This window comes from Schistocerca serialis, chromosome 3, assembly GCF_023864345.2.
Source record: "Schistocerca serialis cubense isolate TAMUIC-IGC-003099 chromosome 3, iqSchSeri2.2, whole genome shotgun sequence".
In the NCBI taxonomy this organism is placed as follows: domain Eukaryota; kingdom Metazoa; phylum Arthropoda; class Insecta; order Orthoptera; family Acrididae; genus Schistocerca; species Schistocerca serialis.
Genome location: NC_064640.1, coordinates 626,597 through 650,962, shown reverse-complemented (window position 1 = coordinate 650,962; position 24,366 = coordinate 626,597). Strand labels below are relative to the sequence as shown.

The window sequence follows — 24,366 nt, the reverse complement described above, 5'->3', positions numbered from 1 at the left end:
TTATTGTAACTTATCTTTGACCTGTCCAATACCAATTGTACAATTTGTGCTATATGATAAAACTGGACCAATTAAAAAACCAATCTATCTATCTATCTATCTATCTATCTATCCAGTCAATTATAACTTCATAAATTAAGTATAGAGTTTTTCACAACACAATAGGGTACTAGTTACTGTTCAACATGAGGTTACAACTGTTTCAGGAACTTGAACTGTGCTTAATGATGGAGGTTTTAATACAAATTACACAGGTTTATTAATAAGTACCTATGGGGTTTTGGGACATGACTGAAAAAACTACAAGACATATAGAAAATACACACACATCAGTCGCTGGAGAAGATCTCTGTTTCTAACTCACATTACAGGCACTCAATATGGGAACTGCTCGCGACATGGTAAATGTCAATACCTGCATGCAGTTAAATTGAATCGCTGAGACAAATTGTCAGGGATGGCATGACAGCAGCCCACTTTGGAAATCTGTTCCTAGGGATGTCTATCTGCAGGTGTGAGCTAATTAGAGATGACAATATCTAGTGTATGATTTTTGTACATGTTGTACCCACTAATGTAACTATGCCACAGTACATATTATGAATAAAAAATTGTAGGGATGCTCTATTCACTGATGTATATAGCTTTTCTACATATCGTGTAGTTTTTTCTCAGTTATATTCATAAACCCCAAAGGTACGTAGGAATAACTCTGTGTAACTGAATAATACAGTGTGTTTGGGAGAAGAGGAGGGATCAGTCCAGTTTTTCGTTAGATAGTATGGCAGTATACAGAAGTGTTGAAAAAGTAGAATGTGTTGCTTATTCAGTTGCAGTTCTGGGTGACTTCCAATGCTTTATTTTTTACTTGAAAAAATAAAAAACTTCTACATAAAAAACACATAGGGACAGCTATATAGAACTGTTTCTGTCCAACCAGAGACTTTTGCTATATTGTCTCTTCTGCATACTACCAGAATAGCTATATGTAAACTAGGTTGATCTCTTCCCTCCCCAACACACTACATGTTTTCCAGTTATATAATTTTACTGAAAACTTCATCCTTAAAAAACTATAAAAATTACTGAAAGAACTGTGACCCTGTCATCCCTGTTATCTCATTTGTTGTATAGTGACAAACTTTACATTGAACGTGTAAATTGGCACACTCTTAGATTATATTGGTGATTGTAGATTCTTTGTTTCATAGTCTACCAGAGGAAGTAAATAACATGTTTGTAACGAAGACTAGAAACATGGGCTGGATAAAATAAAATGAATTTTTGTGAAATATAGGCAAAAATGTGTTTCCTTGTGTAATAAACACTCACACTATTTTGTAAAGTGATAATTATGTTTAAGTCAAACACTCTTTCCACACCCTCTCTCTCTTCTCCGCCACCTATAGCACTAAAAGTTTTGTTTAGTATTTTCTATTAAAAGCCAAATAAAATCTTTTGTTATGAGAGATTTTCTCGTCATAAAAAAATGGAGAATGTGCTGCGTGGCTTATGGTTTCTCATCTACTTGTGGTGCCTTCTAATTATGAAGACATTTATTTCTGATTCATCATGACAGTGCAGTGAAGACAAAGAACTTAACTGATGTATTTTCTGATAAGAGCCAGTAGGTATGTGACTGAAGGTGCATGCAATACTGTCTTTTAATATGAATTGCCTTTCCCCCATCCATATAATTCAAAGGTATTTTGAACAAGGTCAGCAGGGTAAATTAATAGGTGTTATTATTATTATTATTATTATTATTATTATTATTATTGTTATAGAAAATAGGTTGTAAATGAAAAATAATTATTGTAGAAAATTACAGAAAATAGGTCTATGAAGTCACAATAAGTGCAGTGTCTTTAGTGTTAAAGTTGCTGCCCTTCAGCATTTACACATTCCTGTAGTCTGGGCTTGACACTCAAGCACACTTTGGCACAGAGTTCTTTATTGTTATGAATATGTTGGCATGCTTCTCTTATGAACTCACACATCATAAGGACCTTGTGGTTTTCTTGCAAAGGCATTATCTTTGATAACACCTGAAAAGAAAAAGTCAATTGGAATAAGGTCTGGTGATCATGCTGGCCATACAGGTGGCCCTCGATGGCATGTCAACCTATTAGGTATTTGTTGTCAAGAAACCCACATACTGTTAAAGCATAGTGTCCAGTGCATCTTGCTGGAAATATCTCTCTTCATTACCCTGCTGTAGATGTATTTGTGGAATGCCAGCACCTTGCAGCATAAGATAGACATTTTGGATAACTGTTGTATGGGAAAAAGCTGGCCCAGTGATCCCTTGACATGAAGGTCATGCCCAAACTCTAACTCCAGTTTGAGTCAGTTGTTTCTCAGTTACAACAGTGATATTTTCCGTGGTGCAGTACACACAGGTATGCCTATTAACAGCATCTGCCAACTTAAAATTTGCTTTGTCAGACCAACAAATTTATCGACTTACACTATCACCTTGCATTTCTTCATTCAAAAGCACCTTGCAAAATTACAAATTGCGATCTGGAGCATCCTGTAATCCTCAAAGTAATAGTGGCCGATACATTTACAAACCTCAGTCTTGCATTAGACAATTAAAGGATCTACGGGAAATGTTCAACTCAACACTGGGTGTCCCTTAGGATTTCTTTGGGCTTTGGATAAATGCCTTTGCAACTACCATTTCATTTTCATGGGTAGTAACACTCACTGCTCAACCACTCTTTGGTGCATTACAGATAGATCCAGTTAAGTTAAATTTGTTGCAAAACCTGTAAATTGATAGCCTACTTGATACTGTTCAGCATTCTCTGTCTTCCAGCATTGTTTAATCACCCACTTCTGTTGTTTGTTGCTTGAATTACCAGCCATTATTATTGAAATATCTGGAAAAAATAGAAAATCATCTTAGAGCAGATTAAAATATAGTATACTACTGTATACTTGTGTATCTCCCCCCCCCCCCCCCCCCCCCCAAGCCCCTGCATAGAACAGTTGTCCATTCACAGGCTGTCTCTTGCATGACATAGTTCTAATAATTGGAATATTCAGTCTTAAGCAGAGTAACTCAGACTGAGTCTCTGAATAAAACTGTATCATCGATTTTTGTCCTCTTGTGTCTTGAGTCACACAGACAGAATGTACATTATATCGACGTTACAATATTGTAGGACATTGTTCTGTATCTGAAAACATATCTTCCTCTGTATAATTTCAAAATGAAATAAAACTTATCTTAACACAATATGTGATCTCCTGTATGATCCCATAATTTTGGCAATTGTATGTACTCAATCTGAAAAATTTTCAGTTCCCACCAAGTGTGTGGGAGTGACAAGTCGATAGTTGACAGGACACTGAAAGACTCTCTTTGCGAGCAAGGTTCTTTGGAGGAAACAACCAGTGTTTGTTTCCCGTGTTAATGTATGTATCTATTGTGTTTGTGTGGTACAATAAAAGTGGTCATTCACAGTATAAAATCCACACAAGCATTTTCCTTTACGTAGTGAAATTACCCCTACATAAGTGGTGACCCCGTAACTAAGTGGTGTGACAGTAGACAAGTTTCTTTAGATATTTTCCGTGACGTCTCCTATCGACATGTCGTCTGCACAGAACCTCTTCCGTGACATCGACGGCGTCATCCAGAATATCAAGAAGGAGCTCGACACGATGCAGCAAAACCCTCAGTTCACAGTGCCACGGACTCCTACATCTCAAACTGACTTCGTCCACGATGTTACATTTCCAACCACGCCATGTGTGCTGGCGGGTCCCGTGCCGCCGCCACAGGATATTGCCTCGCACAACCAGTCCGCAGGGCTGCGTTGGTACCGCTCCCACGAGTTTCACACTTTCCGTTCGCCCCCACCTTTCGTTCCCGAACGTCCGGAAATTTGGTTCACTATTATGGAGAACATTTTCATGCAGCAACAAATAGTCAACGATTTTGAACAGTTCACGCTAGTGATATGCAACCTGGACTAACGTGTGTAGTCAGTGGTATCGGATATAATTATGCAACCCCCAACACAGCAAGCCTACGCCACCCTCAAGACGGCTTTAATTTTGCGTTGTACAAAACCTGTGGACCAGCAGATAACACAGCTCCTGTACCACGAGAAATGCAGTAACAGGTCGCCTTCAGACTTTACCGGCATTTACGTGCTATGGTGGACCCTTCCGTGTTCTCAGACACATTACTTGTGCACATATGGCAACAGCAGTTACCTCCGCAGGTGTGCTTAACCTTAATTGCTTACGAGGGCCAGCCATTAAGCGAGTTGCTGCAAGTGGCCGATAGAGCGCACTCCCTGCTCGACTCGCGCGCCACAGTGGCCGCTGCTGCAACCACCTCAGCCAACAACACCAGCCGAGCACGGCCGGAGCTGATTGACGCGGCGCCTCCAGCTTGTGCTGCCACGACCGCACGACGAGCGCCGGACGTGACCGAAGATTTCCGATCTCTCCGCGCTGCCATCGATCAGCTGACCGCCCAGCTGCAGGGGCTAGAGCCACGTGATGTTGCAGCGGCTGACACACACACGCGTCGTTGCCAGCCGGCGTGCCCGTCCCGTCACGCAATCGACGGAACCGGTTATTGCTGGTTCCACCAGCACTTCGGCGCGCAAGCTACAAAGTGTAAGGTGACGTGCTCGCACCCAAATGCATCCCACGGCCTGCTTTAGGCGCAGCCGACCGTGACAACAAGCAACTGCGCGTAAACTCACAGACGCATGGAAGGAGACCAACCCCATTTCAGCACGAGCCTACATTATGCGGATCGACTTCTCCCACAGCTGTAAGGTACATAGCTTCACAAAGACTTTTCGTTCCTGATCGCTCTACAGGATGGATGTTCTTGGTTGACGCCAGCTCAGATGTCAGCACTCTGCCTGTAAATTTCTTCCCATCAGACAAATGTGCTGAAGAGACCACTTTGAAAGCAGTCATCCACACGTATGGTTAGAAAACACTGGCAGTGGACATTGGGCTACCAGAAAAATGCAACTGGACCTATACTAATATGCATTATGCAAGTCACAACTCGTCCATTCTGCCAATGGATGGGGTATTCCGGGAATACAAGGACGTCTGACCTCTCTTGCATGCCAAAGGGTAGATAACCTCAGCGCACCCACCTGGGAGGACACCATAGCGACAAAGGAATCTGACCTGAAGATGGCTCAAATGACATCAAAACAGTTGACGACACAACAGGCTCCTGCTGTTTCAACCGCAAAGGCGACACCCAAACCACAACATGGAACAAGAAAGAGCAGGGCGAAGCATGAGACAGTGCACCACATCCGTACAACTGCAGGCCCACCAGTCTCCTCACGTGTTCGCAGGCTTGCACCTGATTGCTTGTGGGAAACCAAGACCATTTTCAATGAGATGCCACAGGAAGGAAATATACAGCCATCCAACAGGCTATGGTCCTCTCCTATGCACCTCGCCCATAAAAAGAATGGGTCATGGCGCCCGTGCGGTGATTATCGAGCTTTGAATGCCCGAACTGTTCCAGACAGATACCCTGACCCACATATACAGGATTTCACCCATTCACTGGCCAGGGCAACCATATTCAGTGTTTTAGATTGCCATAAGGCTTATAATCAGATCCCAATGGCAGAGCAGGACATACCAAAGACTGCAGTGACACCCCCATTCGGGCTGTTTGAATTTTTGGTGATGCCATTCGGGCTGAAAAATGCTGCCCAAACATGGCAACGGTTTCTAGACAGCGTGCTAAGAGGGCTGCCGTATTGTTTCGCCTATTTAGATGATATTCTGGTGTTTTTGGGGAATGTTTCTGACCATCAGAAACACGTAAACGAGGTGCAAAGCAGGCTTAGTGCTTATGGAATAACACTTAACAGGGACAAGTGCATGTTTGGTGAACCCGTGGTAACCTTCCTGGGTTATAAAGTATCAGCTCAGGGCATTTTGCCACTGCCAGAGAAGCTGGAGTAGTTGGGTACCCTACCACGGCCTCAAAACTACCACGATCTCTGACGATTCCTAGGGATGATAAATTTCTATCGTTGCCATCTCCCCGGAACAGCAGCAATCCAGACGCCACTGAACAATGCCTCGGCCAGACACAACAAAAGTGGCAAGCGCCCACTCCCATGGACACCCGAGATGGACTCTGCTTTCAAGGCACTGCAAAACAGCCTTCACGATGCAGCCTGCACCAGGAGCTCAGCTAGCCCTAGCAGTGGACACAAGCCAAGTTGCAATCGGTGCAGCTCTGCACCAGAGAGTGAAGGGTCATTGGCAGCCACTAAGTGTTTTCTCACAAAACTACAGATGAGTCAAACTCATTGGAGTGCATACGATAGGGAACTCCTCGCAATGGATGAAAGTGTCAGGCACTTCTGCCCTTTCGTTGAGGGCAGGCAATTCACCATATACACTGACCACAAACCTCTTGTGGCAGCTTTCTACAAAGCCAGCGATTCATGTTCCCCACGTCAGGCCCGACATATAGAGTTTATATGCCAGTTTTCGACAGACGTGTGTCACATCCATGGTGCTGACAACATTGTGGCAGACTATTTCTCACGTATTAATGGGATAAGTCCAATGTTGGATTATTCTGAATTGGCAAGGGCACAGGCTTCAGATGCGCAGCTCCAGTCCTTGTTGGTGGACCCGTCCACTGGCCTATGTTTACAACTTGAGGACGTCCCCTGCAGCCCATGTAAGGTATGGTGCGACACCTCCACGGTTAGACCACGCCCATACATCACCCCCCCCCCCCCCCCCCCCCCCCCCCAGTTCCGACGAAAGGTATTCGACAGCATTCCATTCAAAACCTGGCACACCCGGGAATCAATGCCTCAGTGAAGTTAGTGACGGGCCGTTTTGTGTGGTCTTCAATCAAGAACGATACATGGGAGTGGGCCCGCAGCTGCTATCAGTGTCAACATAGCAAAGTGGGACGCCATGTTCATGTTCCAGTAGGACAATTCCCAACCCCAACGGCACGTTTTGGGTATGTACACATTGACTTGGTTGGACCCCTCCCCCCTTCAGAAGGTTATAGGTACTTGTTTACGGCAGTGGATCGTTGCACACGGTGGGCAGAGGCTACACCAATCAGGGACATTTCTGGAGAGACTACTGCATGGGCATTCTTGGAAACTTGGGTGGCTTGTTTTGGGTGCCCATTTTTTGTTACCACCGACCAAGGACGCCAGTTCGAGTCGACACTGTTCCAACAACTGTCGAAACACTGCGGCTTCCAACAAAGCCGGACTACTAGCTACCACCCGGCCAGCAACGGTTTGGTGGAAAGGTGGCACCAGACTTTAAAGGCTGCCCTGATGTGCCACGAGGACTCATGGACTTGAGCGTTGCCATTGGTTTTGTTGGGGTTATGGACCACATTGAAAACAGATATCAATAGTTCCTCGGCAGAGTTGGTATATGGAGAACCACTCTGTGTTCCAGCAGAATTCCTTGCACCAGTTCCTCTCCCAGATGACACACAACTACCCCACCTCTTGCAACAAATGAGGAAGCAGGCAGAGATGCTACGTGCAGCCCCAACGTCTCAGCACGGCACGCATCCAGTGTTCATACACGAGTCCCTCGATACTTGTTCCCACATCATGCTCGGCACAGACCTGGTACGTCATTTGTTTCAGCCACCGTACACTGGACCGTACCGAGTGCTAGGACGGGATACACACACACAATGGATATCCTCCACCAGGGAAAGTCGACCAAGGTTTCCATTGAGTGGGTAAAACCCGCTTGGACAGTGACAGCACCGACTACAGTCTCGCAGACAACTTCAGACACAACTCGCAAAGAACCCACACCTTCCGCAGAGCCAGACAGCTGTGACCCACCGGAGCTCTACACCAGGGGACCTAATGCAGCAGCGGAATAATCAAGCAGCACCCACACCCACTCTATCCGCAAGCCGAGAGGTGAAGTTTAAGTACCCCACCATACCGGGTGCTCCGCACTTCAGGGGGGGGGGGGGGGGGAGAGGGGGAGATGTGTGGGAGTGACAAGTCGATAGTTGACAGGACACTGAAAGACTCTCTTTGCGAGCGAGGTTCTTTGGAGGAAACAACCAGTGTTCGTTTCCCGCGTTAACGTATGTATCTATTGTGTTTGTGCGGTACAATAAAAGTGGTCATTCACAGTATAAAATCCATACAAGTGTTTTCCTTTATGTAGTGAAATTACTCCTACAAGTGGTTTACTTGAGAGTGCAAATATAATTTAAATTAAAAAGGTGATTCATTTTTGACACTATAAATTGTATTGTTAGTCTCAGCTTAATTTGCATCAACTGAATAGCTCAAAAAAATATGATGCTGCTGCTGCAATTGATTTTTACCAAAATACTGTGCCCATTGCAAGTAATGACAATGGTTTCTGAACTGTGTCATATGTATTTAGTGAAAGTATTGATTTTTTATTTAAGAACATTCTACCACTCATGAAACAGAGACCTATCCTGATCTAAAACAGTGTTGGGTTGCACCAGCCTTCCTACAATATTTCTTTCATATAGATCCCAGCAATAATGAAAAGAATACAAGTCTGAGGAACAAGCTGGTCAAAGTGTTTAGTGATATTGTGCTTGTTGACCATCTGAGCTATGTGTGAAATAACATTGTGATCCATTAAAAGGAAAGACTCTGTAATGAAAACAGCGTACAGCAGAATGAAAGACAGGTGGTATCGGCCCTATACCTTTAAGCCTTAAAAGAGTACATTTGGATAGTGCATATGTGTTATAATGTAGCAAGGTGGAACTACCCCACCTGCTATGATTACACTACTGCTGTTTATTTATATTTTTTCTTTACTTATTTTTCACTTTTCGTCCTAGTATCTACATAATGCATATATATTACGTGTGTGTGTGTGTGTGTGTGTGTGTGTGTGTGTGTGTGTGTGTGTGTGTCTCAAAATATTAATCAGACTTTGCCTCACTTTAATTTATTTTTCACACTATTATTTTCAATATCCTTATCCCAATGTCCATTTGGTTTTGCTGGAAACTATGTTAATTAAAGGTAATTCATAATTCACATTATCACTATAGCACGTAATAGTAAGTATGGACTGAGCTAATATTGGTACTACACACTAGAGAGACTGGCATTCAGACTTTATAGTAACATGTTTCAATTTTCTTGAATCTCAATAACTTACCAGATAATCAATATTAAAAATTCACACATATCCAAAATTTCTATTGCAAATTTAGCCATTGTACTTGTTAAATTGCAGCTTCTACCATTATACTGTTGCTGCCCTAATTTGCCTGGACCAAATGACTCTTTTCATTAGTTAACTCAGCCATTAATTAAAAAATTACATAAATTATCATAAATCTATCCTCAGTCTTTTGAGGTGGCATACTCCAATAAAAGTTCCTCAGTTTACAAACCGCATCACTTGAAATAAAACACTGAAGCTGTCTTTGCCATCAACATCAGGATTTAAAGCCTCTGACTACTGGGGCTGGCTCAGTTTTCAGGTTATGTAAATGCAATAGCAGATCTGGAACCTTCCAGAGAGGGCCAAAGTGATGCAGGCATAGAAGGCATGTTTGACAGCTCATAGCAAATCTGTCCCACTATGGGACTAAATGACATCATTGTGTCACAAGGAGCTGGTGCCATATTTGAAACTGCTGCTCCTATCTCCCTACAAGTGTCAAGCTTACTTATTTTCTGTATTATTCAATATAATTTCAGGTATAAACATGTACACATTCAGAAGAAAAATGGGAACTTGGAAGAATATCTATTGCAGGCAAGTGCTGGAAACACTGGGGAACACTCTACAATCAGGAATTTGATGTTGGAGACTGCTACAGCATTCTTAGACAGCAGGAGGAGCACTACAATTGCAGACGCTGTAAACTGACACCATATCTGCATATTATTCATTAGTGTAGATACGTGGCAGTTAAATAAATGCGTATCAGGAAACCTATGCTTCTATCTATACTCTCAGTTCTTCTCACTACTTCACTCACAACACATCATGGACAACTGCAAATTCAACAAGCTAGTTTAATAGCAGAAGAACATATAGAGCAAAGTGACAGACAGTGATGTAGTAGTCTGGGCTAGAATAAAATGTCAGAGTTCAGGTGGTTAAGACATACACGGGTGCTTGCCACTAGCCAAAAAATAAACATACATTAAATATGCTCTCTCTCAGAAACCATTAGAAAAGGACACATGTCCATATGATGTTCTTTGCTTCAAATGAGTGTCCCTGTCATATCCTTGAACGTTGTACATTCCTTCTGGGATGTCCTGTATATGACTGACATACACTGTTTTTTTTTATAAAAACAAAGATATGTGACTTACCATACGAAAGCGCTGGCAGGTCGATAGAAACACAGACACATACATACACACAAAATTCTAGCTTTCACAACCAACGGTTGCTTCGTCAGGAAAGAGGGAAGGAGAGGGAAAGACGAAAGGATGTGAGTTTTAAGGGAGAGGGTAAGGAGTCATTCCAATCCCGGGAGCGGAAAGACTTACCTTAGAGGGCAGAAAGGACAGGTATACACTCGCACACACACCCATATCCAACCTCATATACACAGACACAAGTAGACATTTGTAAAGGCAAAGAGTTTCGGCAGAGATGTCAGTCGAGGCAGAAGTACAGAAGCAAAGATGTTGTTGAAAGACAGGTGAGGTATGAGCGGCGGCAACTTGAAATTAGCGGAGGTTGAGGCCTGGCGGATAACGAGAAGAGAGGATATACTGAAGGGCAAGTTCCCATCTCCGGAGTTCTGACAGGTTGGTGTTAGTGGGAAGTATCCAGATAACCTGGACGGTGTAACACTGTGCCAAGATGTGCTGGCCGTGCACCAAGGCATGTTTAGCCACAGGGTGATCCTCATTACCAACAAACACTGTCTGCCTGTGTCCATTCATGCGAATGGACAGTTTGTTGCTGGTCATTCCCACATAGAAAGCTTCACAGTGTAGGCAGGTCAGTTGGTAAATCACGTGGGTGCTTTCACACGTGGCTCTGCCTTTGATCGTGTACACCTTCCGGGTTACAGGACTGGAGTAGGTGGTGGTGGGAGGGTGCATGAGACAGTTTTTACACTGGGGGCGGTTACAAGGGTAGGAGCCAGAGGGTAGGGAAGGTGGTTTGGGGATTTCATAAGGATGAACTAAGAGGTTACGAAGGTTAGGTGGACGGCAGAAAGACTCTTGGTGGAGTGGGGAGGATTTCGTGAAGGATGGATCTCATTTCAGGGCAGGATTTGAGGAAGTCGTATCCCTGCTGGAGAGCCACATTCAGAGTCTGATCCAGTCCTGGAAAGTATCCTGTCACAAGTGGGGCACTTTTGTGGTTCTTCTGTGGGAGGTTCTGGGTTCGAGGGGATGAGGAAGTGGCTCTTGTTATTTGCTTCTGTACCAGGTCAGGAGGGTAGTTGCAGGATGCGAAAGCTGTTTTCAGATTGTTGGTGTAATGGTTCAGGGATCCGGACTGGAGCAGATTCGTTTGCCACGAAGACCTAGGCTGTAGGGAAGGGACCGTTTGATGTGGAATGGGTGGCAGCTGTCGTAATGGAGGTACTGTTGCTTGTTGGTGGGTTTGATATGGACGGACGTGTGAAGCTGGCCATTGGACAGATGGAGGTCAATGTCAAGGAAAGTGGCATGGGATTTGGAGTAGGTCCAGGTGAATCTGATGGAACCAAAGGAGTTGAGGTTGGAGAGGAAATTCTGGAGTTTTTCTTCACTGTGAGTCCAGATCATGAAGATGTCATCAATAAATCTGTACCAAACTTTGGGTTGGCAGGCCTGGGTAACCAAGAAGGCTTCCTCTAAGCGACCCATGAATAGGTTGGCGTACGAGGGGGCCATCCTGTTACCCATGGCTGTTCCCTTTAATTTAATTCACAATTAAAGCGAACAGCCATGGATCCTTTTAAAGTCTGAATCCATTTCTTCTAATCTGTCTGTCATATTTTCTTTTCGCTGATCTGATGATTTTTGCTGTCTTTTTCCTTTCTTCTTTAAACTCTTCCCCGTATTCATGTTTCTTATCACTGTCCCATTTTTTCCATGCCTTTAGTCGATTGTCAATTGCTTCATCACACAGCTCGTTCCACCATCTGTGTTTTGGTATTATTTGTGGTTGTCCCATTTCTTTAACTGACTCTAGCATTGTTTCTTTAATTTCTTCCCAATCATCCATTTTTCTTGTGTTTAGTATACCACAGAATTTTTCCTGATTTTGCGTTTGAAATTTAGTTTTTACTCTTGGAAATCTTCTTGGTTTTGGTTCAGGTTTGTTCGGTTGGAACATGGTCTTTATTTCAGTCAGATAATGGTCTAGGTCTATGTTTAGGCCCCTCCTCACTCTGACATCCAAGATTTCCTTGTACTTGCGAGTCATTATTGCCACATGGTCCAACTGATATTCACCTTGATTTGGATTCCTGAAACATGTCGACATTAGTTTCAGATTAAATTGTTTACAAAAATCTATGAGTCTTTCCCCATTTCTGTTGGTTCTTGTATGTGCTGGATAATCTCCAACTACTGATTTAAATTTTATTTCTTTGCCAACTTGTGCATTAAAGTCGCCCACTAAAATTTGTATATGTTCTTTTGACAATATGGATGTTTCGTGTTCTAGCATTTCCCAAAAATCTTCCACTTTGTCAACATTTGTTTTTTTATGTCGGTTGATAGGTGCATGTGCATTTATAATAGTGTAACGCTTATTGCCCGACTTGAACGTCAGAAATGAAATTCATTCTGATGGGGAGCTAAAATTAGTTATTGATTCTGTAAGTGCTGTTTGACCATAAATGTGGTCCCTAATATAGTCGTATTATTGGAATTTTTAATGGCTGGTTTTCTTTTGTAGATCCACCTGACTCAAATGCATTTTCATCCAGATACCTTGTTTCTTGAAGTGCTAATATAAGTATGTTGGGTTGATCGAGATTGTCTGTTTGGTGTTTTAGTTCTCCAACTTTCGTAAGTGTGTTGATGTTCATAGTCACCAGTAGATGTTTTTTCTCGGGTCTTATCTTTGAAGAAGCATTAGGAAGCTCCGACTCTTCCTTACATGATGTTCTAGGCTCTCCAGAATTCAAAGGCCTAGTTGCACTGCCACGAATGGCAATGGAAGATTGGTTACTTCCTGGAGTAGTTTTCCTTTTGAAATTTACCATCATGTCTTAGGTTAAAGTTTGGTTTGGGAAAGGTAGTTGAACCTTTCGATGATAAAAATTCAAGCATTTAGCTTAGAATTGTAAGTGAGGCCGCCACTAATATGTGGGACAGACGCCTTTTGTAGCCGCCCACTGTGGGAACAGATGCTACAGTCTGGTGCTTTTATACAAAAGCCTGCCTCTTCTGCCATTCTGACGATCTTCATCACCGCCTTCACTGCCGTTGAGGTCTTCACCGTTTCCCTGGTGAGGGACCCTCACGAAGTACTATCACCCGGGCCAGGTGAACCGAGGTTTTTTAACGAGGTGTTACTCCTCTCCCTCCTCCTTTTTCAACTGGGCTTGGGTCCGGCTTCGGTGGAGTTTTATATATATATTTTTTCTGCAGAAAGACGTTTTGTAACTTGCAACTTAAAAAAAGCACAAAACAGCACCTCCAGAACAACTATATTTAACTATCTCACAGGACAATAATTCACAAGAGATGGAATGTATGGCATAGCCACGAGGGCAAGACAGGTACTAATGATGATTGCCAGGTGGCGACCGCATATGTAGACAGCGTGTTGCAGGTGCCACTGGGAGGCACTGTGCAGCTGTTGTGCTCGGTCACCCAGCCGCTGTGTCTCCTCCTGGCAGCCACTCTTCACAGTAGTGGATGTAGATGACTGTCATATGTGTCAGTCGTGTGATGTTGGCTAGTGCCTGACATCTAGGTGGCAGCCTAGTGGGATATCCCACCCGTTCTTCCATGGGAAAGCAGCGAGCTGCGTCACAGTGCGTTGACTCGAACCTAGCCACGTGCCCGTGCAGCAGTACAAACCGGGCAGATCTTGTCAGAAGAGTTGGATGGCTGCTTCAATTTTTCCAGCTCATGACTGGTGCGGACAGGGGCGTTTCACAGGAAGACTTCACTGTAGTTCCTTCTCTAGATTGTCGCACAGATGACAAAATGGTAGATATCGAAACAGATGACAGAGGGATAGAGAAACAATTAAAATCGCTCAAAACAGGAAAGGCCGCTGGACCTCATAGGATACCAGTTCGATTTTACACAGAGTACGCGAAGGAACTTGCCCCCCTTCTTGCAACGGTGTACCGTAGGTCTCTAGAAGAGGGTAACGTTCCAAAGGATTGGAAAAGGGCACAGGTCATCCCCGTCTTCAAGAAGGGACGTCGAACAGATGTGCAGAACTATAGACCTATATCTCTAATGTCGATCAGTTGTAGAATTTTGGAACACGTATTATGTTAAAGTATAATGACTTTTCTGGAGACTAGAAATCTACTCTGTAGGAATCAGCGTGGGTTTCGAAAAAGACGCTCGTGTGAAACCCAGCTCGCGCTATTCGTCCACGAGACTCAGAGGGCCGTAGACACAGGTTCACAGGTAGATGCCGTGTTTATTGACTTCCGCAAGGCGTTCGATACAGTTCCCCACAGTCGTTTAATGAACAAAGTAAGAGAATATGGACTATCAGACCAATTGTGTGATTGGATTGAAGAGTTCCTAGATAACAGAACGCAGCATGTCATTCTCAATGGAGAGAAGTCTTCCGAAGTAAGAGTGATTTCAGGTGTGCCACAGGGGAGTGTCATAGGACCGTTGCTATTCACAATATACATAAATGACCTTGTGGATGACATCGGAAGTTCACTGAGGCTTTTTGCAGATAATGCTGTGGTGTATTGAGAGGTTGTAACAATGGAAAATTGTACTGAAATGCAGGAGGATCTGCAGCGAATTGACGCATGGTGCAGGGAATGGCAAATGAATCTCAATGTAGACAAGTGTAATGTGCTGCGAATACATAGATAGATCCCTTATCATTTAGCTACAAAATAGCAGGTCAGCAACTGGAAGCAGTTAATTCCATAAATTATCTGGGAATACGCATTAGGAGTGATTTAAAATGAAATGATCATATAAAGTTGATCGTTGGTAAAGCAGATGCCAGACTGAGATTCATTGGAAGAATCCTAAGGAAATGCAATCCGAAAACAAAGGAAGTAGGTTACAGTACGCTTGTTCGCCCACTGCTTGAATACTGCTCAGCAGTGTGGGATCTGTACCAGATAGGGTTGATAGAAGAGATAGAGAAAATCCAACGGAGAGCAGCGCGCTTCGTTACAGGATCATTTAGTAATCGTGAAAGCGTTACGGAGATGATAGATAAACTCCAGTGGAAGACTCTGCAGGAGAGATGCTCAGTAGCTCGGTACAGGTTTTGTTAAAGTTTCGAGAACATACCTTCACCGAAGAGTCCAGCAGTATATTGCTCCCTCCTACGTATATCTCGCAAAGAGACCATGAGGATAAAATCAGAGACATTAGAGCCCACACAGAAGCATACCGAAAATCCTTCTTTCCACGAACAATACGAGACTGGAATAGAAGGGAGAACCGGTAGAGGTACTCAAGGTATCCTCCGCCACACACCGTCGGGTGGCTTGCGGAGTGTGGATGTAGATGTAGATGTAGATGTAGGTGGGAAGATCCTCATTCAACGGTGGTATACAGTGGGGGCCGTTACTGTATGAATGTAATATTATAAAAATTTAATTTTTTGTATTTCAATTGATGTTCGCCAGTGACTTCTGCCTGGCAGCTAGTTTCAGCTTTTAAGTCACGTTGCATTATGCTGGAACCACTTCGAAACTCCCATGTTGAACCATCAGCAGCTAAACTCACGTGTTGCTGATGAGGTAACACTATTGAACCGCGTGTCTACAATTTGGCTGTCCAGTAGGGAGGTTTGGAGGTGGTCACGTGGGGGTGGAGCCCAGCCAGCTGCTGGGAGCGGAATGCCATCTGCTATCTTCTACTGGCAGCTTCTGACCCGGTTAGACGCTCTCCTCTCCTGCTCTCTTAGGCAGCAGCCCATTCAGTTTCGGCGGCTTCTCTAGGCCTGCCTTCAACCACTTTTTACTGAACTAAACCATCATGTCTATCATAAAATGTTTAACTTCATCACCTGAACAGGTGCCTGCTGCTCTCCCTTCCTCGCCAATCTGGACACACTAACATCTGGTGTCCGAAATGGGATCGCTCTCCGTTATCGACCTAATTGAAGTTCAACCTGCCGTACCCAATGAGGCTGCCAGGAGTACTTCGCACTTGACGCACCAGATGCGATGCGCAGTAACAAGAGCACGCATTCGTGGTCCGCCACGCAGCCTTCTGCCATTTTGGCACTCTCTCCTCCTCGCTGTGCGACACAGCCAGCCGCCACCACTGCCGTTCTCAGGCAGTCCAATGGTACACCTTATTGTGGGTAGCCGTCTTCCACACCGCTCCGATGCAGCACGGTGGCATGTTCCGGCTACACGCCACCATCCAGGAAACGCCCATCTTCCGGCCTACTAGCTGAGGCACATCACACAGCTGTCAACACTGCTGACATCATCTTCGCCGCTGTTTCCTGCCGCCGTCGTCCAACGGGATGCAGCCGTCGACGACCCACCACCGCTGCAACTACAGCTTGTGTGCATTCATTGATCAATTTTTCTTTGTCACTGCCTCCTTCCTGCCAGCTACGCCATCATCTTGTCGAGTGTAGGTCTTTTTTTTGTGCTGTAATTGTAAAGTTTTCGGCGAGCACTAGGTGTCCTAATGTTGTAACCATGCCTCAAACCCATAGTACCGCCACTGGCGAAGGGAACCACCACGTATGGAAAAACCAGACCCAGTAGTTGCCCTTCAACTACAAGTCATTAAGTTAATGTTGAGAAAGATAGAATTGATGGAAGAATGCCAAAAATTGGCTTAAACCCACTCTGTTGATCTAAGTGCATCAGAAACACACCCTGCTGCACCGCAAATGATGGCTGCAAGCACCTTAAGTAGCACAGTACCCCAGCCTTCCATTGTAACTTTGGCTAACAGTTTCTCTTCAGTCAATTTCATTCCAATGTTTTCTGGGAAACCTAATGAACAAATAAATTCCTTTCTACAAACTGTCCAAGGATTAGGCCACGCTCGCGCTTGGCCAAACAATTTCCTATTAAATATACTCCACCTTTAATTGGCAGGTGATGCCCGTACATATATTGAATCAGTTCACACCCTTAGGGACAGCGTCTCTTTTGTCATGTTAGAGGCTGGGTTGAGAGAGAGTTATTCGGACAGGTGTGACGCCAGCTATTACAGGGACAAGTTGTCCACCCTCCACCCGAAGCAAGGGGAGGATGTAGAGACAGTTGCTGACTGTATCCGCACTGTGGCTTGCCGCACTTCTACGCTGGGTTCAGATTCTGACCGTAAAGAGATGTTAATTGAGCAGGCGACCTGTGTGTTGGAGGAGAGGTAAAAATAGCATCACCTGCCTTGGTTCACAATGCCTTAAGACTCATAATGATGCAAGAGGAGGTAGGGCATTTTATTACCAGTTCGGTGCATCCGAATGAACAACCGCGTCCAATTTTTAAATACAAGCAGGCATACCAATGCTGCCGAAAGGCAGGCCATGCTGCCGTGCACCTTATTGTTCTTTGTTTGGAACTATACGGCATATGAGTAGAAACTGCCTGCAGAACCCGGGAAACGGGGGGGCCCTCGCACAATCAGCTGAGGCAACAAGTCAAAAACAATCCACCACAACCCCAAAATCAGCCGAGAAATTGTCGGGGGGGAAGTCACGCTGCCCGACCATGCCCTCTGTAAAATTCATGCACCCAGTCTGCCACGGTGTCATAAATGAGGCGGCAAGTATCCTCCTCAATATCAAAGTTTGAGGAAAAAATGTAAGAGTGCTTATCGCCACTGGGGCCCAAACCAGCGTACTATTCATAGGACATGGGGATAGATGAGTGTTAAAACCACCCCGTTACCACAGTAGTGGTCTGAGCGAAAAAATAATCGTACCCGCTGGGTATTGCCTACTTAAATTGAAAATCGGAGCCAGCCACTAGTCTTTAGAAATGGATGTAATCCGAAAACAAAGGCAAGATTTGGATGTCATCCTGAGGAAGGATTTCCTCCACCCCTATCAGAGTGTAGTAGATTACAGGATGCAAGCTGTCCATCTCGGTGCGGAAACCCACCGTTTTGGTGGCCTCTACGCCATTCCACTGCAAGGTGCTTGTGAAACGTGGCCACTTCCACAAGTTCATTCCGCGCAATCGTGGGCGTTACGTACAACTACCTCTGTTAAAATCAGTGGTGGCACGGGATGCGTTCTCTGGATTGGGGTCAAATCCTGCAAACTGCCGAGAACAACCATATTCGTGGACCCTCTCCATCAAAATGACGTCCTCGCTGATTACAGGTACATGTTAAACATGGCTTAACGACAGCGGAAGTGCAGGGAAAGAAATTTGATGTTCTCATCTTAAACCTGGTAGTCAAGGCATACAGGATTTGGTTAGATCTACATGATTACTCTGCAATTCACATTTAAGTGCCTGGCAGAGGGTTCATCGAACCACAATCATACTATCTCTCTACCATTCCACTCCCGAACAGCGCGCGGGAAAAATGAACACCTAAACCTTTCTGTTCGAGCTCTGATTTCTCTTATTTTATCTTGATGATCATTCCTAGCTATGTAGGTTGGGCTCAACAAAATGTTTTCGCATTCGGAAGAGAAAGTTGGTGACTGAAATTTGGTAAATACATCTCGCCGCGACGAAAGACGTCTTTGCTTTAATGACTTCCATCCCAGCTTGCGTATCATATCTGCCACACTCTCTCCCCTATTAGGTGATAATACAAAACGAGCTGTCCTTTTTTGCACCCTTTCGATGTCCTCCGTCAATCCCACCTGGAAAGGATCCCACACCGCGCAGCAATATTCTAACAGAGGACGAACGAGCGTAGTGTAAGCTGTCTCTTTAGAAGACTTGTTGCATCTTCTAAGTGTCCTGCCAATGAAACACAACCTTTGGCTCGCCTTCCCCACAATATTATCTATGTGGTCTTTCCAACTGAAGTTGTTCATAATTTTAACACCCAGGTACTTAGTTGAATTGACAGCCTTGAGAATTGTACTATTTATCGAGTAATCAAATTCCATCGGATTTCTTTTGGGACTCATGTGGATCACCTCACACTTTTCGTTATTTAGCGTCAACTGCCACCTGCCACACCATACAGCAATCTTTTCTAAATCGCTTTGCAACTGATATTGGACTTCGGATGACCTTACTAGACGGTAAATTACAGCATCATCTGCGAACAACCTAAGAGAACTGCTCAGATTGTCACTCAGGTCATTTATATAGATCAGGAACAGCAGAGGTCCCAGGACGCTTCCCTGGGGAACACCTGATAACCACTTCAGTTTTACTCGATGATTTTCCGTCTATTACTACGAACTGCGACCTTCCTGACAGGAAATCAGGAATCCAGTCGCACAACTGAGACGATACCCCGGTATGCAGAGGCACGAGTGTGAGTTTGTAGCTGAACTTGTTTATTGTGCAATGTGAGCATGATGAACAGTTTTTTATGTAAAGGATAAAAATATAGGAGAACTTGTAAGCAACAGAAGTTGGAGCCCAGAACTGAAACAACGCCAAGGCCAGATAGCAGGTGCTGCATGATCAGCTCCTGTGCCATCGGACCACGAGTGCCAGAACCAGGCCACAGCCCAATGTCACCTAATTGATGCAACTTGGCTGAGCTGCTGCCATTTATGCCACACCTTCCAGTCATAAACACACTCCAGATGCTTCTGCAAACCCCAGAAATACCACTGTTACTATGGAATCAGCAGGCAGAAGCAGCATTTAACTGCAGCTATACCAGCTTATAATTGCTTGGCCAGCTGGACAGTAAGTGACACCCAGTCTGTGTCACTCGGAGCCATCGCCATAACTCTGCTGCCAGTGGGTAGTGAACCAGTGACCCTTACCTGTCTGCCAAACCGGGGCAGGCAACTCTCCACCAGCCACCTGCCCCTGCTCTGCAGTCGGTTGGTCCACAGGTTGACCCTGGCCATCACCGTGCCTCTGGGCATTGTGGCCTGCCATACCGACAGATGACTCTGCAGGCTGGCCTTGCTGTGCACCACAGCTGTATGAAGCCTTGTGCAGCGTCTGCATCATTGTTGCAGAGTCAACATGCCATGTCACCATTACACTGTGGAGCAACTCACCTGTCTGCACCACTGGCCATTACTTTGCCTGATGCTCAATGTGGAATATTATGTGGAGGACAATATGTTGTGCAGTGACTGTACTAATGGGATGGAATAATTGAAGACTTGTTTTTGTTCATGGAAGAGTGGAATTCAGTGATTAAGTAAAGGATTGTGAGTACATCCATTGTTGTCTTCCACTAAAGTCGCACACCCATCCTGACAAGCAAGGATTGCCCGTGTTTAACTCTGCTTTTCCCACAGCTACATTAGACCCGCTACACTTAGATGACACCACTGTGGTATGAGACTTCAACGAATTCTTATAAATGTTTGTTAGGTCCTGCCAAAGTGAGTTTTTTGTCAAGAGCACAGTAGACACACAAGATGTCCTTCCTTCTAGCGTGCCTCACACTGTGCTCACATGTCGATACAGTCTTGGCTGGCGTGTTCGTAAACAGTCCAGGCGTGATGGAAATGAGCACTGTTTGGAGGGCCGAGGTCCTTTTCCTTGTTTGAGATGAGCCGGAGTGGGGCCCGGGTCTAACATGATGGCTGCCACCTTGCCCCAGAATTCTATTCGACACCCCATGGCCTTGGAAACTTCAAAGGATTAGTCCCATTTTAAAATGGCCTACAAAGTCAGGTTCTGAAATTTCAGAGCTTTCTGACACACCTCCATATCCAGAGCTGTCCGAATGATTGCATCCCTATCATCACCTTTGCCTACAATTCCTTATTTACAGGAGTCACAAAATGACATTCCCTACTGAATCTCCGCACTTCCGCTGCCCATGCATGGTGATAAAATGACATGGCAGTGTGGGTGAAATTAAGTAATTGGTAGAGCAAACATTTTGTCAAAGGTCAGGTGTGCCAGTTCCGTGAGAGGGGCCGGTTTGCAGAAGAGCTGTTATGTATTTGCTGAGATCCATAATAGGAAAAGTGATTTTACTACAGCTGGATCCATCACCTGGAATGCAGCAAAGTGCTGCTGGACGCACTTCCCATATGCTTCCCACTCTTTTGCTGGCTCATCGTATGGTGGGAACTTCAATGGCAGATTTGTAGCCGATGGGCAGGAGAGCAGCGCATACAGTAAAGCTTCCTGGCATTTCTGTCCCCCAACTACTGTTGTTGAAACTGCCATAGCACAACTTCCATTGACACACGTGGTAAGGTAGCCTGTTGCACAGGGCTCACGGGTACATAATAAACATGAAAAGATGCCGATGATCTTCACCGATTATGTTGTAACTCCCAATGCAGAAAAAAAAAAGACAGCTTCTCCAAAACCGGTCAGATGCAATGCATGACATAGCCATGTGGCAAGACAGATACAGTACAGCTCTAGCTAGTGCAGTAAATAGGATGATGAGTGAGAGCAGACTGAGAGCAATCGCTGGGTGGTGATCACGTACATAGATGGCATGTCACAGATGGCACTGAGAGGGGCTGTGCAGCCATCATGCATGGCCACTCCAGCTGTGATTTCTCAACAGGTGGCCATGCTTTGTAATAGTGGATGCGAAGTGATTGTCACATCATATGTGCCGGTTGTGTGATGACAAGAGACATAGGAGACATTGGGTGGTGCCTAATGTCCAAGTGGCAGCCCAGTGAATTACCTCAAGGCGCTGAGTATGCTGATAAAAAATTTTCAACTGATTTTACATAGACTTAAAAATCTTCAGGGACAGTGAATCCCTTTTCAACATTGCAATACATCAGATATCTGCCGTATCACTCTTACTACTCTGTTCAGGAATTTGTGAATGGGAGCTTATAAAATAAGTGACTGCTTAAAATAGTTTCATGATTGTTTAATGTTAATAAAAATATTATAGAATTTGGGTTATTTGCATTTAGTCATTACTTAGTTTATGTAATTCTGTTAATATGTATTGCAGACTGACTGTCCAACAGTATGACAACAAGGGGGCCTGCCAAACATGGTTCTCAACATGACACCTTTGAAGTGAGAAGATAGTCTTACTTTATCACTTGTATTATTTTTGTGATATTATTTTCATTGTAAATATGTTGAGTTTTCAATTATGTAAATACACATACTCATAATCTTGACAAATTTCACACCCGGGGCAAGCTCATCACTATTTGAATCCATGGAACATGCATACATTTGATAAATAACTAAAGTAAAATAAACACATCAGTTGTCAACTTCAACAAAAAATCATTAGCTCAAGGAAAAAAAAAATGAATTAAAATGCCAGGTAACAGTAGTTAGACACTTTCCTAGTAAAGAAATGTGTGTATTACCAATTTCTCTCTTATTTTTTCCAATCTGTAAAATTTGTTACAGAAATATTAAATGGTTCTTGGAATGGCTCTAAGACTATATACACAGCTTGCTATAGTGACTGTCTCTGTTGTTACACACACTCTGTCTAGAAGTGCCTTGAATTAAAATCCTAAAACATTGAAATTGCAGATCTTATATTTTATTCCACAATTTACTTTACATAATCTTGTCAGTTTCCCATCCCATGTTAAGAGGGTGATCATATTATTTTGACCACTCCATGTCTGCTTCACTGATTAAATATCATAAATATGTTAGTGAAACTTCCAATGAAATTTGGAAAAATTTTTTTGCATTGTGTAATAATATTTTCATTGAATAATAATCTTATAGGAGAAGTAAATTTAATAGCAAACTTAAATATGAAGTTCTATACAAAGTTACCAAAATACATTAAAATTATTACGTCGTACCAAGACAGCCGGTGTGGTCGAGCGGTTCTAGGTGCTTCAGTCTGGTCGCAACCGCTACAGTCACAGGTTCGAATCCTACCTTGGGCATGGATGTGTGTGATGTCCTTAGCTTAGTTAGGTTTAAGTAGTTCTAAGTTCTAGGGGACTGATGACCTCAGATGTTAAGACCCATAGTGCTCAGAGCCATTTTTTGAAGACCTTGTTTTGCAGCATTGCCCTGTGGAGTAAATACACCGATCTCCAACAACTTATTGTTTTGCATATTTCTTATCATATTCAATTAAGATTAAAAGTGGGAGAAAGTGATGTCGATGTTACATAATGATTCACTTCGATGTACATTATACCTCCCTTAGAAATCTGTTTGTTTATGAGTGGAAAGCAAAGTTGGAGAAACATTAGCTTCAGAAGCTGTCATTTTAAATGATAATGGTTGCTCTTTCATTAATTGATACTATATTTTAATTATTTTTTTTCCAGAGTTCTCTCAGTATCCAACAACAGGATGCGAATATTTCCGTACAATCTTTTTCCTCATGCCACTTTCTCCCTGAGTTTGTCAAACAATCCATTCATTGCACAGTATTTTGTGGTATCGGAAACACCTCAGAATCAAGAAGCACTAACTCTGAAAGAATTAGCCAGCCGGGTTGTAATTGACTACAGGTAATTATTTTATATTTCTTCTGGAGCTATAGTGTTCCTGTAGTAATTTTGATGCACAATTCCCTCATAGTTTTCTCCCTGGATCACTTATTTGCCTCCTGAAATGTGATCCTTTGTACCTTTGCTTACTTATCACATTTTGAGATTGATTGACCAGAAAACTATGATCCTGTGACAAAAAAATAATATTGCAATGATGAAAAGTTTGGAATGGACTTAAACAAAAGTTTACAAGACATACCACCATTCACCTTTAAAGACAAACCACCAATTCGCACACAGGCACTTAAAAAGAACAAATTATTGCAATACTTTACAGTTTTCTTGCGAACAGGAATCTAAAATACGTAGGTACTAGTGAGTACCCACATGCGTTGAGTGCCACTCAAAGAAAGAAATTATTTGTGTTTAAATTCTTTTCATTGAAGTTTTGCTGGATACATAATTTTTCTGTTTCTTTTTCCTTCTGGTGCATACATGAATAAGTCAAAATGTTTTCCAATGCATGAGAAGGCCACATACAGCTGTCTACGTGAGAAGCATGGATCTACCAAATTTAGCCCACACACTTTGTCATTGTCCCTGCACTTTGTTGATGGTTGTTGTAAATGCAAGTTGCTCCAGACACTGCAAATAGCATACCTGTTAGAATCAGTGGGATACATG

At 43.6% G+C, this 24,366-nt stretch overlaps 1 protein-coding gene across 8 annotated transcripts in view; it reads left to right on the top strand.

Annotated features, from left to right (window-relative positions):
- The window catches only part of LOC126469654 (leucine-rich repeat protein 1-like), an 86,855-nt gene that overhangs the window by 46,784 nt on the left and 15,705 nt on the right, over window positions 1-24,366 (top strand). For 4 of the 8 annotated variants that reach the window (XM_050096777.1, XM_050096778.1, XM_050096780.1 and 1 more), the window contains exon 6: window positions 23,515-23,700. In XM_050096777.1, the coding sequence (XP_049952734.1) occupies window positions 23,515-23,700 (186 nt within the window). Of the gene's footprint in view, window positions 1-371; window positions 1,781-22,205; window positions 22,745-23,514; window positions 23,701-24,366 lie in introns of those variants that run through there. The other 4 variants (XM_050096784.1, XM_050096783.1, XM_050096779.1 and 1 more) reach the window with 4 other exon arrangements.